At 47.2% G+C, this 19,666-nt stretch overlaps 1 protein-coding gene and 1 long non-coding RNA gene across 3 annotated transcripts in view; one reads left to right on the top strand and one right to left on the bottom strand.

Moving 5' to 3' along the window:
* The window catches only part of SLC13A4 (solute carrier family 13 member 4), a 40,094-nt gene that overhangs the window by 5,535 nt on the left and 14,893 nt on the right, over positions 1 to 19,666 (bottom strand). The window contains exons 3-14 of the mRNA XM_036864191.1: positions 16,924 to 17,060; positions 14,857 to 15,029; positions 14,360 to 14,414; positions 11,702 to 11,741; positions 10,885 to 10,962; positions 8,982 to 9,166; positions 7,048 to 7,167; positions 5,641 to 5,742; positions 5,198 to 5,299; positions 4,381 to 4,478; positions 4,049 to 4,173; positions 670 to 831 (exon numbers count right to left, since the gene is read on the bottom strand). Coding sequence (XP_036720086.1) covers positions 670 to 831; positions 4,049 to 4,173; positions 4,381 to 4,478; positions 5,198 to 5,299; positions 5,641 to 5,742; positions 7,048 to 7,167; positions 8,982 to 9,166; positions 10,885 to 10,962; positions 11,702 to 11,741; positions 14,360 to 14,414; positions 14,857 to 15,029; positions 16,924 to 17,060 — 1,377 coding nt within the window. The remainder of the gene's footprint in view (positions 1 to 669; positions 832 to 4,048; positions 4,174 to 4,380; positions 4,479 to 5,197; positions 5,300 to 5,640; positions 5,743 to 7,047; positions 7,168 to 8,981; positions 9,167 to 10,884; positions 10,963 to 11,701; positions 11,742 to 14,359; positions 14,415 to 14,856; positions 15,030 to 16,923; positions 17,061 to 19,666) is intronic.
* Positions 712 to 19,285, top strand: LOC118901138. Of its 2 annotated transcripts, none has more exons than XR_005021299.1 (5): positions 712 to 845; positions 3,147 to 3,216; positions 5,724 to 5,942; positions 6,846 to 7,186; positions 19,210 to 19,285. It is a non-coding gene; the product is annotated as an uncharacterized LOC118901138 (long non-coding RNA). The 2 variants fall into 2 exon arrangements; XR_005021298.1 differs by having other exon boundaries at positions 3,147 to 3,226; positions 4,940 to 5,942.

Here is a 19,666-nt window from a genome sequence, read left to right as displayed (position 1 = left end):
ATGAGAAGGAGCCTTCATTTTATAGGTTCCACCTCACAGAATGGGACAGAGGCAGCATTTTGTTTGGTGCATTACCTTTGGGGCTGCTTAGCCAGGCTGAGATCTGGCAGTTGCTCCCTCCCCTATTCCATTAATAACAAATTGTTCTGAGACCGTGGAATGAGGCTGGCATTGCTCATAATTCTCAGAATCTCCTGGACAGAGAAGCTGGGTGGAGGCGCTGATGACAGAGCTGTGGTTTTGGTCTCTGCAGCCGAGAGTACTTCTGGGAGCATTTTGCCTCCATTTTCTGTAGCTATTTCTCCCGCCCTCCTGTTAGGTCTCATCTTAGGAGAGAAAGGTTGATGATGATTGTGGGGAATTAGAATCCTAGGGTTTTAAGGTTATCTTGTCCACTCTTGTTTCCATTCAGGGCTGCCCCTAAACTAAGCCTAGTCCTTTGGAAAAGGGTTTCTAGAACTCTTGCTGTTATTAATTATCTCTTTACTTATCAGTTACTATTTGAAATAGACTTCATCTATCAAACTATGGCTTGAACACCAATCAGTGAAGGCTGTGGCAATGACCGGAAGAGAGAGTCCAGCCGTGGAACTGCCCCTGGGCCCGGGCCTGCCCCTGTCTGTTCCTGTGGTAGCCGGTCTGGATATCTGGGAACCCTGCTCTACTCACCAGGCTGCACAGGATAGGCAGGAAGATGGTGATGGTGGCTGGGTTGCTCACAAACTCTGTGACAATGGACACCAGGATGCACGCCAGCAGGGTGACGGCCCACGGTGGGAGGCTACTCAGAGACAACATCTGGTGCCCAATCCACGTGGAAAGGCCGGAGCTCTGCAGGAGACAAGGTGATGCAGTGAGAAAAAAGTGGGAAAGGCCACTCCCAGTGGAATTCTTAGCCTCCAGAAGGTCAGGGATGGTGAGGGGCTGAAAGGGACCACCAGGAGCCATCTAATTTGCTTCCCTGTTTTCAGGCAGACTCGACCCACAGGCATTCCTGATTTTTTATGATTAGATCACTATGTAGCCCAGCAAATGCTTTTTTTTAAATGATTGTACACCATTCAGTCTAATTAGGGCCTCCTGGTCAGTCATTATCACAGGGCATGGAGAGCCTCTACTTGCTGAGATCCTCCTTAGCACTGATATGACTTGGCAGGGGTTGGAGATCTTTGGGGTGATCAGCCCCTCAACTTCAAACTTGTTACTCTTTCTCCAGCCTCTGACAGTCTCATGCTGTGCATTCACTCAACGATGCCCTTTACACAGATTGCCAAGTGTAATCCTTAATCCTGCTTTTGAAATCTATTTCTCTTATTTTATCACCCGTGAAATGGGAAAAATTATCAACATGTTTGGATAGTAACCTTTCCTCTGGTTTTGGGGGCCTTGAATGGGCAAGACTGAACATTAGAAGTTCTACATGAGTAATGAAGGAGAGAGGGGTTACAGGTCTATCTCCATGTAGTGGGGAAGGTGCCACGTCACTGGCCTAGAAACAGTCATTCAGTCTCGACCTGTGTTAGGTTCAAATCTCATCGTGGCTGACATCAGGATCTACCATCTGCCCGTGCTTTTTGGCAACACGATATAAAGGCATGTTGCCACGCTTGAACATTTTCCATTAGCAACACCTATACACATCTACTCAAATCAATGAATATTCCCACTTGGAATAATTCATTAGGTTGGAAGATGTTCATCTGCCAATGATGAGGGCTCTCCCCCTCCCCTAAAAATGAAGGGCACAATTGAGTTTATGTTCTTAAAAAACCCCAGGTTGCCATATGCATTCTCCAGCTCTCCCCACCCTCCCTCCTCTCCCTTCTATGGTTGACAAGCTCTGACTTTTCCTATTTACCCTCTAGACTGCAAATGCAATAAAGAAATGGGCAGTAGGGCAGAAAGCAAGGTGAGACATTTTATGATTCCTCAAGCTGTAAGCCCTACTCATGTTTTACTGTTAAAGACTGCCTTACTACACTGTACGCAGGCCACCCTTTTTCCTCTTTTCCAAGTTCATCGAAACCTCATTTGATCTCCACAGCACCCTGGCCACTTCATGGCATGCTCATAGATGACTGATGACCAAAGGGCTTCAGAATTCTGTCATGTAGCCATTTTTACCTTGGACCACTTCCCTTTCTTTTTTCTCAACTGACCGAGAGCTATAAATCCAGTATGTGGGGACTACCTCAATTAATTGTGGGTGCAGAGCCTCAAGGCCTACAGGAACTCTGTAATTGTTATCTCTTGTGACACATTAAACTTTGCTCTCTGGACAAAGAGAGGGGAGGGAGAGCAGTTAGCTGAGTGGAAACAGTATGTTTTATAAAGAAATGGATTTTTATTTATCATGTTTTCCACACAGTACTTGTACGTAAAGTGAAATAACTTAATGGCAATTTTTTTTTCAGAAGAACTAGTTTATACTATAATGAAATAAACTGGTAAATTAGACTGCAAAGTTAGGAAAAAAAACACAACAAAGGAAACCTTAATTTTTTAAACCCTTGGTATGAAAACATTTTTTATTGGATTTTCCTCACTAATGTTAAGACTGAAATTATTTGAAATTCAGTAGGAATCACACATATTGTACCTGAATTATATTATTAAAGTAGTAGTCAGTAGGTTCTACAGTTATACCAACTATACATGCACAATTTTGGTTAAAAGAGAAAAAGAAAAGAGATCTTGCCAGGCTAGGCTCAGAGGCCAAAACTAACCACTGAAATTCAACAAAGATAAATATGATATTGTGAACTTGGAATCAAAAATATTGACAGCATATATACAGGATTGGTTGAAGGACATGAAGCTTAATAGTGGCTAACAATGAAAAGAATGAAGCGTTTTAGTTGACTGCAGTTTCAATATGAATATTGACATGAATGACAATGAAGCCTTATAAAAGTTTCCATAAAAATACAGGATGGGGCTTGGGTAATTAACTATTCTACTCTGCACTAGACTGACCACCCCTGGACTGTGTTTGAGCAAAGGCAAAGTGGTCCTAAGGAGAAAGACCAGCATGGTAAGGGGTCACTACTATGAGGAATGGTTAAAGGAACTAGGGAGTTTTAGTTGGAAGAAAAAAATGATCTCAGGGGACCTGATTGTCTTTGTTGTTTTAATAATTATTACAGGAGAGGAGAGGCTTCCTGAGAAGAAAGCCAGAACAAAGAGTGTAAGACCTCCAGAAGACCTGAACTGAAAGTAAAGAACAGTATTCTTTGTTGGCTGTGCAGGGCTTGCCCTGTCACTGGAGGTGTCCTGGAGGGAAATCTCTATTTGGGTGGGAAGATGGGACTCAGTGTCCTCCATGGCTCCTTCCAAGTGGAGGATTCTGTGACTTTGTTACTGATGCAGAGAGCATTTAGGCCCACAATGAATGGGCAGTCAAAAGTGAGCCAAGTTTAGAATGGGTGAATGTAGATAGACGAGGTAGAGGAAGAAAACAGGGAGACCCCTAACCTGCTTGATTCTTAGGGCTGTTTATTTCAGGAAGGGCTAACAATCTAGGAAAATCAACTATTTCCCACCAGCCCCCTTTAAAAGATCTCATCCCGAATCCTCCCAGTCAGGAAGCGGGGGGCATTTACATCTGCTTTAGCATACATTCTCCAAAGGGTCTCAATATAAGCATATGGAGTCCATATGCATATGGACTCACAATTTGCTGTGAGTCAATCTGCAGCATCTCTGGGCCCTTACACCTTACACCTATCACCACTGTCAAAACTCCAGAAGGACATGCCTACAAAGTCAAATACATCTTTTGCTTGTAGCAGTGTGGGCCCATAAGTGAGGTGTGAATGCCTGTGTGCCGTGACTGTGGCACAGCTATCTGTAACTCTGTTCCCAGTAGTGCCAGCTTAGAAGGTGGGACAGGATGTCCATTCCTGGCTGAACTGCTTCCCTTCCCAGTGACTTGGGTGAACATTCACCTCTCAGCGCCTTTGAATCTTCCTTCCCAGCACCATAATGACTCATTAGGTAAAGCTGCTGGAGAAATATTGGACCCAATAAGAACAGATTCAAGGGTTACCTTGCTGCCAGAAGCCAGAGCATAGCCTCCTCCCACCAGAATGACAATCTCCCAGGGCATGGTCTTCTGGAAGTCCTTCCACGTGATGATGGGCTCCGTCCCCAGTGAGGGCTCCTGGTCCTCCCCTGGATCACAGGTAGACAGCGAGGCAGAGCCAGATGAACCCTAATGGGTGTGATTTGTGGAGACAGGGGCCTAATTGATGAACCAGAGGATATTCTGCTATTCTGGGAGGAGTTGGAAGGGCTTTGGTAAGGCTCCTCCCAAAATTCTGACTTCGACCATTATTTGACTAGAGCCAGCCCCAACTTCTTCTCTTGAACTCCTCTCACCATCGTTCTTTTTCCCGAAGCAAGGCTTCTTCGCTGGAATCAGGAAGAGGAGGAAGCCAAGGAAGACAGAGACTGTGGCGTCGGTGCGATAGCCCTTCCTGGCGAAGAGACAAGAAGAGCTGGGGAGAGAGTCAGGAAGCCCAGGGGTAACACCGTGTCTCAGGACAGCCTGTCTGAACACAGCGCCTCTCTTGAGGACCTAGTCTAGAGGGGACGTCAACCTTCCTTCTTGCCAGTTGCTGCCATGCTGTCCAGTGGTGGATTTAATGGGCAGCGGTTAATGTCTGGAGGCAGGGCCTGGTTAGGGTAGGTGTCTTAGTGTGAATTTATGGACCTATTAAAAGGAGTGGTCAGGAGTTATTTAGATAAAGGAGACTAGAAAAGGATGAGTTCTCTTTCCTGGGAGGGTCACAAGCTGCCACTGAGAGCTTGTGGCCTGTGGCCCTGGCCCTCGGGAATATGTAGGGGTGGGACAGGCCTCGGCCACGATGGCCATGGTCTTTACAGGTGGTGTTTTACTCTACAGACATATTCTCCTTTAACTCCCATAACAATTGAGGTTCCAAGAGCTTAAGTAACAAGACCAAGGTCATGTGGATGGTAAGTGGCAGCTCTTGATCCCAAGCCTGGACTCAGACTCCAAAGACTATTTTCTTCCTGACTCCACACTGTAGCTTCCCTGAAAAAGCGGGACTTTCAAGGGAACAAAGTGCTTCCTGGGTCCACGACTATCCCACAGAATCTAGGAGGGGACACTGGCAGGTACTGCCTGAAGGGTTTGGGTTAGGGGGTTGTTCTCAGAGACAATATCCTTTACTTTTCAAAGAAGGAATCCCAACCAGGAACAAAGCCAGGCTCCCGGGTAAACCACAGCACCGTCATCAGGATGAAGAAAAATCCAGTCACCATTTCCGGGTAGCTATAAAAGAAAACAGACCCACTCCAGGAATTGGGAAGTATCTGTTAGCTTTCAGACTTTGCTTTGGGATGCTCCTGTATGCAGAGCTCCAATAGTGGGGACCTAAAACGCAGCTACTGCTTAACCACTTGGACTTGGAATACAGCAGAGCGGAAGGGTGGCCCTTAGAGTCTGGGCCAGCTTGACTTTGGCGTTAAGTAGCACCTCTAAATGCCTGGATTCGTAGCTGAGGAAAATTCCCCCAGCTCAAGGGACCGCTGAGAACAAGGCTGCCTCTGTGCACACTTTACCTGCCACGCTTTCTCCTGGGGAAGGAGAGAGGGTGAAGGGCTGATTCTTACGTAATGGCTCCCAGCTTTTCATATTCCTCTTGGATCCTCTTCTCTGATAACTCTTCCCTTTTGGTCTTCTTCTTCTTACTCAGAGAGCAGGTCTCTTTAAAACTGAGATGGGAGAATGAGCAAAAGAATAAAGGAAGCACACTTCTGAGGCCCAGAGGAGAAGAGGTCTTAAGCAAATACTAAACTACTGGCTGGCTGGCTGTGATGGCTCTTCTCTCCACTCGCCCCACCTATCATGCGACTTGATCTCTTGATCTGCCAAGTTACACAGCCTCTCATCAGCCTTCTCCCCAGCCTTTCGGGTATGTCTCTGGTATATAAATGTAAAGTCATGTCTCATGGACTTGTGCAAGTGTACTTATGTGGGGTTGTTTCTACACACTTGTCTTCTTTATTTTTTTTTGCCCAGTTGGGTTTTTAAATTAATTAATCAATCAATTAATTAATTAATTAAATTTGGCCACGCCACGCAGCATGTGGGATCCTATTTCCCCAACCAGGGATGGAATCCGCACCCCTGCATTGGAAGTGCAGCGTCTTAACCACTGGGCCACCGGGAAAGTCTCTACACACTCGTCCTTTACATAAGTGAGAATCAATGTGATGCGGCATATGTGTATAGATGCTTATATATTTGTGTGTTGCACACACACATAGATGTGTGTATGTGTATCTGTCTAGAGACAAGGCTTGTCTGGGGTGAAAGTGGGTGTTACTTTTCAATTAGCAACACTGGAGGCTTAGAAGTATACAGTTATCTTTGATTTGATAATTGTCTCTGAGGTATTAAAAAAAAAAGTCAACTCAGAGAACATTCCCTGAGCAATGGGAATGTTGGGTCCCCGGACTAATAGCAAAATATCATATACATCTTCCCTTTATGTGTTCGGAGCTGATCAAATTTGGAGTAAGCATCCATAATGAGTAAAAGGCTGGCTAAGCAAATTAATATTAGAAATAATATTGCATGGGGAATGTCTAATATTATTTTGAGGGATATGAGCATATTTCATACAGCTACTAAGTATAAATCAGTCATGTCTATAAAATTAAGCCTAAGGGAACTTCTACTTGGCATCACTTCTTTAGAAATTAGTTCAAATTACTCTGTATGGAACTACATTAAACACTCTCCGATTCAGACTCTTTATGAATCCAGCACTTCCCCTGAGCAGTTGGCTGAAATTAAGAACATTTCATTGCAGAGCTCATAGGGAAGTGCAGAGTCCACGTATGTTTAGAGTGTCTAGAACATGTGATGCCTGACTCCTCATCTAGTCCACCGCATCCTCCTCCGGGCATCCTCTGTGGTTACTTGGCAGCTCCCCGCTGGGTGGCACCCTCCAGGGCTTGCGCCATGGCCCTGGATGGACAGGAGAGCCTTGATGGCAGGGCCCTGGGACTCACTTGCAGCCCAGGAACAGCCAGTGCATCCAGAACCAGCTGACCACCAGCATGATGAGGGAGATGGGGAAGCTGAAGAGGAACCAGGTGCCAAAGTTGACCACTTCTGCTGCTGGATACTGGCTGGAGGGGAAAGAACCAGGTCAGTGATTAGAAAAGGATGGATTTCCATGTGGTATTTCGGGGTAATAAGCTAAATGGTCCTTAAGAAGACAGAGCAGAGCTAATGGTAGAGATAATGATAAAAATATGGTAAAAGATTATCTAGGACTCACTTGGCAGCTGCAACTGTACTGAGCCCTGCCAAGAATTATGAAATAAGCTAAAAAAGCATCGAAGCAACCAAAATTGATACCACTGAAGTGTATATACTTTGCACTCAGGAGAATCACTCTGGGTCTGTTTGCTCTTAATTTATGTAAAGATTCTGATCTGGTTTTCAAGACAACAGAATAGAGGAGGCAATCTGATGTACTCTGTTTATAATGTCACTGAAGGAATGGTTTTTTAAAAAAAATTTATTTATTTCATTTATTTTTGGCTGCGTTGGGTCTTCGTTGCTGCGCACGGGCTTTCTCTAGTTGTGGCGAGCGGGGGCTATTCTTCGTTGCGGTGTGCGGGCTTCTCATTGTGGTGGCTTCTCTTGTTGCGGAGCACGGGCTCTAGGCATATGGGCTTCAGTAGTTGTAGCACACGGGCTCAGTAGTTGTGGCTCAGGGGCTCTAGAGCGCAGGCTCAGTAGTTTTGGCTCATGGGCTTAGTTACTCCGCAGCTTGTGGGATCTTCCCGGACCAGGGCTCGAACCCGTGTCCCCTGCATCAGCAGGCAGATTCTTCACCACTGCGCCACCAGGGAAGCCCCCAAGGAATGTGTTTTGACTGGAGGACACAAGGCATCAGTTCTGGAGAACTTCGGTCTCTAGAGCCTCGTGAAGGTTCTGGATGTGAACTTTGCCCACAGGAGAACCATGGCTTGGAATCTCCAAATCTGTTATCAACATCCACTGCTTAGGGGGCCTCCTTGGTCTTAGGGGGCCAAGAAGGTTATCTGGTGGACTCCTTGTTCATCATTGGGCACAGCTGTGGCCCCAGCCCAGGTGTCCACCTGGACATGTCAACCTCTGTATCAACATTTACTCATCTTTCCCCTCATTTACATCAAGGGCAACTCTGCTTCCCCAGCTGCTGAAGCCCCAAGCCTGACAATGAGATTTGGGCTTTCCCTTTCTCAGGCCCTTCCTAATCCTACCCAGGCCGGTCGAGTCTCCCTCTGAATCTCGCTCAGATCTGGCCATTTCTCCTCCCACTGCTGCCCAGGCCACCATCAGCTCTCTCCTGGGCATCTGTAGCTGTGTCCTGGATTATCTTCCTGCTGCCTGCCTTTTCTGTTCCAAACCATTGTCCATTTTAAAAATCCAGAATGAGTTTTCAAAACTGTAAATATGATAACCTCACTCCCTGCCTAAAATTCTTCAAAGGCTTCTCACGGCCTTTCGGATGAAGTCCAAGTTCCTTAGTGGGCCCTGCGAGGCCCTCTGTGATCTGCGCGTCCACCTCCCTGGCCTCCTTTTGCCCTCTGTCATTTTCTTTTATGTGCTCTGCTCTCTTGCCTCTGAGCCTACTACACTGTTTTCTTTGTCTGGAAGATCTCCCTTCATCTAGTTAACTCCAGCTTGGCCTCCAGGTCTCCACTTTCATCGTCGCCTCTTGGGGGAGTCATTTCCTCCCTCTAGACTGGGTGGGGTCCCTCAGCAGGGCTCCCCCAGCAGAATCCCACCCTTCTTGTCACATTTAACTGTAATGACTTGATCATCTTTTTTCCCTCTTGGTACAGAAACTGTTCTGGTTCGATTTTCTGTGGTATACTCAGCACCTGGTTCTGTCCCTGACACACAGTGGGTGGTTAGTAAATATTTGTTGACCGAGTGAATTACTTACTTATTGAAGTGTTCCAAGAAAATGAGGCTGGTGGAGGTGCCAATGATGGTGGTCAGGCCCCCGATGGTGGCGGCGTAAGAGATGCTCAGAGAGAGGCACTTGCAGATCATTTGGTCATGCTGGGACTTGTACTTTCTTTTGAGTTCCTGGTTCCTGGGGCTGGGGGTCAGGACTGGTGGCTTTTCCTACCAAAGGAAAATCAGTGAATTTCTCCAACCCAGCTTGGGCTGTCTGGCACACAAAGCGTGAAAAACAGGGGCACCATTGTGCAGTGGAAAGCTTGGGTGTCAGAAAAACAAATCCCAGTCCCAGTTCTACCTTTTACCAACTTGGGCAGCCCCATCCCCGCTGCAGTTTCTGTAAAATGGGGAAAATCCTATTTTCTCTGCCAGATTGTTTTGAAGAGTACATGGAAAGCACTTGGAACACTTCCTGGCATTTAACAAATGGTAAGCTATTATTATTTTTGTTGTTATGAGTATTAACAGCACGTTCTGTTTTTTACTTGAATTCCAGTAAAACTGACTGCTCTCCACTTTGTGTCTAAATACCAAATAGAAGGTGGTTATTCTACGTGGAATTAAAATACAGTCCTAGTTGGGAGATGACTAAAAAATAAGCTTTGCATTATAGAAAGAGTCCAGCTTTCACTGAGCGGAGAGTCAAAGTGTGTGATTCTCTCCTCCCTTCTTTCTCACTTTTTCCCTTCTTGCCTATTGGCTTTTCCTTCCCACTTTCCCCTCCCCCTTGCATATAAACCTCAGCCTGGCCATGGTCCTCTCACGCCCTGCGTGGTCCATGTGACGGCCTTTCAGGGTCCGTGGTTGCTGACCTCTGGTCTCAACTGTGGACTAAAGAAGCAAGTGCCCCTCTGTCCTGCCAGGCCTGGCCCCAAATCGTGAGACTAGGAGTAGCCTGGTACAAATGTCAGCAGGCCAGGTCATAGGAAAACCAAGGGGAAGAGGCCACCCTGCCACATTTCTCAAAGCCCGTAACCACTGCCCCATCTGCTTAGGAGGGCCCTGGAAAGGCTGGATCCCGCCACATTTTCCTGAAAGATTCATTGATTATAAGAGCTGGAGGAGACCTCAGAGATTCTCTGGTCCAGTGGTTTTCCACAATCCTTTCTCCTAATGAAAATTTACATGGACCTCCAATAGAGAAAACAAATGTAGCATTTAATGGGCAAACATCTATTTTTTAACTGAAAGTAGACACATAGGGTCAGGGAGACTTGGATTTGAATCGAGGTTCTCCTCTCAGTAGCTCTGAGGCCTTGGGTACATGATTTCATCTCTCTGCGTCTCTGTCAAAATGGAGTTCAAAGTTGCTACCTCACTGAGCCAAGAGTAGAGAGCAAATGCTCAGCCCAGTGTTTAGTATTTAATAAACAATGGCATTTATTCATGATGATATGGGTGCTACATAATTGAGATGATTTTGATGAACACAAAAATTTGAAATCAAGGGTTATAAGTGATGGTTGCAATTTTACACCACCTTCGACGTCCATTTTACTTCTGCATTTTGTTTCAGTGATAAAGTACCAGGAAAATCAGGGAACAGAAAAGCAGTTGCCTTAAAATCTCAGGATACTCGAATAAAATATTGCAATGCCCCTGAAGCACCTTTGAGGAGTGGTTTGAACACCTCTGATCTAGACCAAGTCTCAGTTTTTATAGCTGAAGAAACTGGGGCTCAGACAGTGGAATGACTTGCCAAAGTCAACAGTGAGCGGGATGTCTTATCTCCGTGGCACACGCAGGCCAGACACACAGATGGCTGAAGTGTGCCTGGCGACAGCCCGCTAGCCTGACACCCTCACAGCTTCACGAGCAGTGCCCCTTGGGAAGCTCAAGGCGCTTCATGTAGGAAACAGGGTTAGGAGGTGCAATTCCAGTACCTGAGATGGGTGCTGCTTCTTGTCCTGGTGGTTTGCTGTTCTGGCCGAGTTGGTGATTGCGGGCACGCCATTCAGGTTCTGTCGGGACACAGACCGTCACACTATCTCGAGGAGGCTGTGGGGCCTGGAGGAGCCCCCTGATCACCCTGGGGGCACCCACACCTCCCCCCTGTGGGACTCGGAGACCAGAACCAGGGCGAGCAGGTGGTAGAGAGCCATCCCTACCGGGCCTGCCTCCTTCTCGCAGGTTCCCCATTTGAAGGGGCTTTTGAAACTTGGAAAAACATGGCTCTGACCTTATAGGAGAGCTTGGCTTTCTAGAACTTCATTAGCTAACGAAGAACCCTTCATTTTTCTTTAACACAAAGAACATGGAAAAAAAAAAATCGCACACAACCAAGTCCACAGTTTGGACGGATCAAAGCCCATCCATTGGGACTGAGGTAGGAAGAGATGTAAAACCAGCCCTGGGCGAGGGGGTGAGGCCGCGTAGAGGGTGCAGGCAAACTTGGTGTCCCCTTTTTGTAATAAGATTTTTGTAAACGAATCCCTCCTGAAAGGGATCCTGAGGCTGAATACGTGGCTCTTGAATATCTGGATGGCTGAATATTGGGTTTCCACGAGGAAAGGTTAACCTGTCCTTTGTGGCGCTAAGCCCAGTACCCAGGGCTGGGGCTCAGAACTGCCCAAAGCCTCACGCGTCCAGGCTCAGGGGAGCACCTCTGTGCCCTCGACAAGCTGCCAGGCTTCTCTGGCCCTGAGTTATCTTGAGGGTCTTTCAAGTATCTCAAAGCACAGAAGAAACCCAGGGCCATACCTTGTTCTGCATCAGAGAACTGAAGTCTGCATTCGACGTGCTGGAAGAAAGCAAAGGAAGTGAGAAAAATGACAGTGGCCCAGACTTGATGAGATGGGAATTCTCCCCATGTTGGTGTTTGGTATTAGTGACCCTTCTAGACTCAGGTGTTCTAGGCTACAAAGAAGACGAATCTCACCTTCCAGAGATGTGGTAAGGATTTGTGGGAACAGGGGCAGGGCGTTTCCTTTGGAGGGAAACCGAGACTCCTAATAATAGCTAACATGGAGTGCTTATTAGGTGCTGAGCACTCAAATACGGACTTTAATCCTCACGACAGATCTAAGGGGCGGGTGTCAGCACCTGCATTTACAGAGTAGGAAACTAGGCAGAGAGAGGTTACTAACTTCCCGAGGGCAGTGGGTGCTAAGTGGTGGTGCCAGAGAGGAAGCTGTCTCTGCCTCTGCCTGGAGAGCCTGGGCCCCTGACCGTGTTCTCACTGGCTCACTTTCTAGGAGGAGAAACATGAAATGCTTATCTAAGGCGACAGGAGCAGGGAGGGCCAGGGCCACACATGGTAAAAAGCATGTGAGAGCAAGAAGATGGGGGTGAATTTCTCATCAGCAGCTGTACCTCAGAGGGTGGCAGGCAATGCGTGTGCTGAGTCCCTCCCACTCCTACTGGTCCCCAGTCTTTGCCTTGAGGAGAGAGGAAGGTGGGGATTTAACTACCAGCATTACGGACTTACACTGAGCACTAAATGCATGTTTCTGGTCTGTCCTAGTTCTGAGGACGGTGGGTGCTATGAGCTCAACCACTGGGAAGGCCAGTGAGAGGGGCTGGACACACGTGCAGGAAGTGGGGGCCTGGGGTCATCACCCACCTCCAGGCTCTATCAGGGAAGGATAAGGCGTTGATGGGGCTCAGAGGAAGCATTCACCGGAGAGAGTCGTTAGGCTGGGAGGAGAATTGTGATGTTTCCTCACCTTCCTTCCCAAATCGGGTGAGGAGGCTGGCATGGAACCCCTCAGACAGCATGGGAGGTGCTGGCGTGAAAGAAGACCGCCATCCTCACACCGTGACAGCCCTGGATCCTCCCTGCACGCTGCTGAGGAATTCTGGGACAACTTGAGCTTTGGCTTTGGAGTTTGGGGACATGTATTTTCATCCAGAAAAGAACAAAGGCAAGAGGCCAGTGCGCGCTGCCCAAGAGGCCAGAGTGAGGAGAAAAGGCCCGCTGCACTGGGAGCAGGCTGTGCTCTCAGTGTCCGGTGGCCTTTACTGGGGGCGGCACAGGGACGGTAGCTGGGCTACTGCCACCTTGAAAAGGCCCTGCCCAAGGGGCCAGAGGCGTCCCCAGAATAAAGAGGCTGGAGAAGGCCACCAGAGCACAGAACCGAGGGAGCCCAAGCGGTCATCCAAGAGCACCTCGTGCCGTGAGGCCCAGCCTGTGCAGAGGTGGCCTCAAGCGGGCACTCCGAAGACCCTGAAGGTAGGTGCCCGACGTGTAAAAGAGTCGCTGCCTGAATCTCAGGGCACTGACCGCACTCTAGAATACCTCCAGCCAAGACCCTCTTTGCCCCTTTATCTTTCCTGCTCCCTACAGCCTCTGCCCTGACCCTGGAGAATTCAGATGCAGAGAGTTGGTGAGGGGAGAGGAAGGAGGGTGGGGGAAGAGTAAGAGAAAAGTCAACTGTCTCCCCTGCTCACTTCTACCTCTTATCCTGCAGACTGAAGGGGGGTTGGGTGAGAGCGTGAGAGGAGGCGGGGAGAAGCTTCGGATGAGGGATTGAAGTTTTGATATGAGTCTGGACTAGACTGCCGAATATCTAAAGACGAGATCATTCTAATGTCTGAAAGGAACCAGAAGAGCTATAGGATTTGCCTGAGATATGGTCAAGGCTGGGGAGGAAAGTCCAGTATATTATGATTGGAGCCAGTGACGGGAGGAAGATAAGCTGATGGCACCCTTCTGCCTCTGTCCCTTCACATCGTGCTGGTCTCACTCAGTGTGAGTTCTCCATTTTTTAATGAAAAGAGCAAATAGCAAAACTGAGCTCTAGTACAAATCCGACTTTCAAAATGTCTTATTCATCCCAGTATTCCTTGAAGACCACATTTTGATACTAGATCTCCAAAAGAAATCAGCTGTTAATGGATTTACCTCACATGGGTGTTTGAGACGATATTTCTCCTTTTCTAAAAGCTTCTTTTTTCATCAGCACGTGGCTGTCTCACCAACTGTCCTCGAATCCCCTACCTGCCACCTAGTTTTTCTTTGCCATATCTAATAAGACCAAATCTAGTAAGACCACATCTAATATCTAAAAAATACTTTGTGATTCTCTAAGAATCTCCAGTGACATCTAAAATGTGAGCCTTTTTTCATTAGTAGATTAAATATATTATTCTCCCAAGGGGGACATCAATTTAGCTGAAATTCTACTTGGTAGATGTATAGATAGTCCACATACTCCCTCAAAGTCAGTGTAGTCTTTTCCCCTCTTCCCTCAGCCCTGCAATACCCAGTGGTTAAGGGAGTTGCCCTCAGGATCTTGGCAAGCGGCTCCCTGGTATGGAGAGGAGATCGGGGCGGGGGGAGGTGGTGGTGTGGTAAGATGTGAGCTTGGCCCATGCAGCTGAAAGAGGCTCTGTCTGGGAGAGGGCGGTCATACTCACTCTTCATTGACAAAGATGAGTTCCAGGGAAGGTTGGCTGTTGTTTACATCGAGATCTACGGTAGCAAAGGAAAGCAAGATGTGAGATGTGGAGTCTGGACCTGACCCTGAAGGGCAGGGGCTCTGGGCTGGGGCTGGATGAGGAAACAAAGGCATCAAGGCTCCTGCTGGGCCTGGTGCCTGACGACTCCCCTTCCCTCCGCTCGGAAGGCATAGTGGGACTCAGCGACACGGACAGGCCTGGGGTCTTGTTGTAATCCTTGAGCGTTTGGGGGAAAGGAGCAGCGGTGGCTGCTCTAAGTAGGGCAGGAAGAGCTGGGAATGCGGGTCACAGGGAAGCTTCAGGTTACAAGGGCTGGTACGGGGTAAAGGGCCAGGAAGGGGAAGAGGCGAGACGAGAGGCAGGAGGCAGGTGAGGGTTGGTGGGGGCGGGCGCAGAGCTGTGCAGTGTCACTCGGGTGGAGGAGCAAAGGGGAGATGAACTCCAGCAAACTGTACTGATGGGCTCGGCCTCTTCGGCGCTGGAGCTGCCGGCCACGAGCTGCTCCTCCTCGGCCCTGACCAGCTCCTGCAGCACGGCCTCCACGATGGGCATGACCATGGCGGTGGTGGACGTGTTGGAGAGCCACATGGACAGCAGCGTGGTGCAGCACATGAAGCAGAGCAGCAGCCTGGAAGGCAGGGAGGCGCGGGGGGCGCATCACAGCATGCCCGCCTCCCCGGGTGAAACTTCCGCCCTCACACGGCTCCCTCGGGGCCTCCTGCAAGCCTGCTGGTGCTGGCATTTATCCAGAAAATGGGGGGTTTATGTCATACATTCAGCTTTGTACTCCCCGGGCTTGGTACAGAGTAAACATTAAATAAAGATGTGTTGAATGAATGCATCACACTTCGTGGGCTAGTGGCCTTAGCCAAAAAAAAAAAAAAAAGAAAAGCCCTTGCTTAAGCAAAGAATAGCTTTGGTGGTAGGGTCACAGGGCATGGACTTCCTGATTGCTCTCCTCTCTGGACATTAGCTTGGTGATGATGTGTGTTTTTTGTGTATAAAAGAATTCTCTTTTTGGCCCTTGCAGCCAGCAGTCCTACGAGTACCATCCCATTCCTTGCTTTGCAGCCAAGTCACCGCAGTTATTAGCGACCAAATAGAGACTAACGGACAGAGCTTACGGTTCCGCCCACTACTTGTCCCACTACCAACCGCTGAAAGCATAGCCCCCAACGGCCCAGCAGTGTCCCATTGCACTGTGTGCACTTTTTCAAGGCTGTGTCTATGAGTTGACACTTGGAGGAAAACACTAACAAAGATAACTCTCAAGTTCTCCTTGACTTTGAAAACATGCACTGTGTGTTTGTACAGATATAGTTCTTATTTCCGTAAGAGAAGCCAGCATAAAGACTACCCGTGTTGATCACCCTAGGTGGGATCATTGACTTTGCACAGTTTGGGGCCAGCACAGCTGTCCTGTGGATCATGACCGGGTAGGTGCCAGAGCCCTGATGGTGTCTCTGTTTAGGCTGACGGAGACATGAGTTTGTCTGCCCTGGACATGCACCGGCAAACAGAGGGCCCCGTGGTGGGTGGAAACTTGCTGGAGGGTGCGGTAAATAGAGACGAGTAGAAACGCAATGGGATAAAAATTCTTGACGATAGTACCTGGGGGTTTCAAAGAGCCGCAGAGCCTCAACATGATGTGGGGAAATGCCATTGTGTGTCTAGGAGGTCGAGTGTGGAGTACAACACCTCAGGTTATTACTGAGTGATTATGCTCTGAGTTAGGCTGTGGTTAAGTGGGAGACAGGAACATCTTTTTAAGTATAACGTGTCTTCATCTAATGACTAGGGATGAAAACTAATACATATTATTTATTTATGCTCTGTTGGACTCCCAGGAGAGTCAGGGCAGCTTACATAAAAAGTGTTGCAAGAGAGTTGTAAACTAGGAGGTGAGGACGATATTCCAAAGGGAAGATAAGGGCAGGGTTATCCAACAGAGTGGGAGTGAGTTCATACAAAACGTTCAATCCTGACCTTCCTACACATTCCCGAGCGGCCTTCTTGACAGCAGAGAGAAAAGAGGAAGCAGCTGAGGGCCTGCAGTGCCCTGCAGATGCCGGGTCAGATGCCACATTTGACAGGCCTCTGGTCTAAACCAATGACAACAAGAACTCAGGGTAGATGGGAGGAAACCTCCATGCCTCCTTAAATAACAGAGGAGAAGACACCACTTCCTCATCCAGCCTCTTCCCTGATACAAGGGAAAAAGGTTGGGAAACAATTTACGTTGGTCCCTCTTGTTTTACCAGATGAGCCCCTTAGATCTTGTAACCTGCTGCCCCGGCAGTCTAGGTTACTCAGGTTATTTAGATTGTGCCAATAGAGGACACCAAAGTCACCCACTCAGGTCTCCATTCCATGGTCACAGGCCCTCTCACTGGAGGGGGAGATGGGAGCCTTGAGGCCCTGGTGTCCTCCCATCCCCACTGGTAGAAAGCCTCAAGTGGACGTCCCTCTGACCGTCCAGGGGGCCCACTGGGAGCTGAGGGGACGCACTAAGTGTGACTTACATGCCCGGCTTGGCTCCGGCCATCAGGACCATGCGCAGAGCGATGCGCTTGTGCAGGTTCCATTTCTCCACAGCCGCCGCCACGCAGATGACACCCACCAGCAGCAGCGTGGTGTTCTTGAAGTACTCGGCCGCCACCTGCAGAGGCCAGCTCGGGTCACCCCTACCCGACCCGGGGCCCAGCCCCCGCCCGACTAAACTCACGCTCAACCAGAGGCTAGCAAGCAAAGAGCAGGGAGATGAGGGTTATTAAAATAGCCAGTTGTTGTATATATGTATATTACATATATATATAATTTTAAATTAAAAAAATTTTATGTATACGTACATACATACATACTACCTTGGGCAGGCACTCTGCTAAGCACTTTACAAAGATTTCATTTAATCCTGCCAGCAACTCTATAGGGTAGATATTCTTCTCCATTCTAATTGCGATGTGAATACGATTTCAAAGAATAAACATATTTACAATTTTATCTTAATTCTTAAAAATTATGAAAATAACCCTGGGTTTTTCAACTAATCTCATTTTCTTTAGCTTTTTAGAAAATTATGTTCATTTTTTTTATTGGAAAGTTAATACATGTTCCTTATGGAAAACTTCAAAATATAGAAAAATTAAAGATAAAATTACCCTTAATCCTACTACTCTTAGTACTGTGGTATATTTTCTTCAATTTTTTAATGTCTATATAGATACATAATTGGATTTATACAGTTTGTACTGGTTTATACCCTGCTTCTTTTTTTCATTTGACATTGTACCCTGATCATTTTCTTATGAGACTTAAATTTATTGGAAAAATTCATGCTAATGGCAGCATGAAGTACCATAGAATTTACTTAGCCGTTTTCCTTTTGTTGAATATTTAAGTTGATTTCTTTTTTTCTTTCTTTGCTGTAAATGGAGCAAAGAATAATTTTCAGCTTAAATCGTTAACCTTATATAAATGTGATTATTTCCTTAGGACAGAGTTCTTGAAGGTGTCTTTATAACCTGCCTTAAACCTTTAAAAAAACTTTATATTTGAATAACTCTTTAACTCCAAATAATTCCGAAGTTCCAAAGGGTTCCAAAATGATAATAGTGCAAGAAATAGCCATCCACTGTCTGTACAGGTTTTTTTTTTTTTTTTTTCCTGAACCACTTGAGGGTAAGTCATGTACATTTTGGTCCTTTATCCCTAAATACTTCAGTGTTTATTTCCTAAGATTAGGGGTTTTCTCTCACACAACCATAGCACCAGTTACCAGCTTCTTCTTCTTGCTTTTTAATGACGAGGAAATTGAGACCTAGTCCTGCTCAAACATGTTTCCTATGTTTGGGCTCCAGGACCAACTCTTCGTTGATTCCCTCCCTTGGAACATTCTCTCCTTATCTCCACTTTGATGAGACTTCAAAGCCCAGTTCAGGCCTGGTGGCATCCAGAAACCTTCCTTGTGACTCTAGCCTCTGACTCCAGAACATTCCTTGTGGGTACTATTAACTCTACACATCACAGAGCACATAGGGCAATGCTTGAACTGTTGCTTCATGCTTGTACTGTTTATTTTTTTATGCGTATCTCTCTTGTCTCTTAACTGAATTCTAGGCTGCAAAAGGCCAAAGACCATGTTTCTTTCTGTATCTCTTAGCACCTAATAGGATAATATGGAAAAGTTGATGCTCAATAAATACTTGTCACATACAAGAGAGTTGTTCCCAACAATGCAACCATGATATAAATTGGGAGGAAAAGATAGAGAAAAGTTTAACTCCTAACTTAGAAATCCTCTTAAAGTGAGAAAACAAGAACATTTTTAACTGCAAGAAAAATAAAAACTGAACAGGGAAGGAAATACAAATATAGTAAAATCTGCGGTGTTGGAAGTAGACAGAATTTATATAATCATACTGTTAAACTTTGATTATTGAATTATATGCCTGTACCAGGAAGGTAGAGGGAGGAGAATTGGGTGATGGAAGAGTACAAAATCCTCACCTCCTATAATCAGAAGTCAACTGATAATGTCTAAAACTGATAACTCAAGAATTAATATAAGAATATCATATCGGACCGTGGAGCTTAATACCAGAAGAAGCAGTTAACAAAGTTAAGTTATTGACTCTGGGTCGGGGGAGGTGGGATTTGGTGGAGGGAGGGGTGGGGAAGGAGTCTGCTGTTTTTTTTCATTGTGACCTTTTCAGTATTATTTGAGTTTTAAACTCTGCACGGAACACTTTGGTAAGAGCCCCCCAAAAGGTATCCTGCTCCATTTCTCCCTTCTCTCTTTTTGCCCACAGAGATTTCCTTGTGTCTGGTTGATGAGTTCTGTGCAACAGAAGGATCATCTCTCCTCTCTTGAGACCGTCTCCTGGGGTAAGAGCCCTCTGCTTGTGGTTAATCTAGTCCTCGTCCTCGACCTCAGTCCTCATGGACACTGTCACTAATGCTCCCGGAGGGCAGAGAAGCTCTGCTGGGCTTGTGACTCCGGGGCGGAGTCCGCGCTGGGAGGGACAGGAAAGCTTCGGGCCCTGACGGTGGGTGGAGGTGCTGCCCCCTAGTGGGAGGTGGAAGCACTGCTGGGATGAGAGGGCTGGCTGAACTGGGGGCCTAGGACCTGCCTCACTGCCGACTCATGTTCCTAGGCAGCTGAGAGGCAGCTTTGTGGTGGAATTGGTGTTTTAATTTCATCCGTCTACCAAGGAGAGGAACCCACAGAAGACCTGAGACACCACTGTCCTCCTGGTGATGGTCCCC

The sequence above is a fragment of the Balaenoptera musculus genome, chromosome 9 (assembly GCF_009873245.2).
Source record: "Balaenoptera musculus isolate JJ_BM4_2016_0621 chromosome 9, mBalMus1.pri.v3, whole genome shotgun sequence".
Classification (NCBI taxonomy): Eukaryota; Metazoa; Chordata; class Mammalia; order Artiodactyla; family Balaenopteridae; genus Balaenoptera; species Balaenoptera musculus.
Note: the sequence above shows the minus strand (reverse complement) of the source record. Positions and strands in the feature narration are given on the sequence as shown.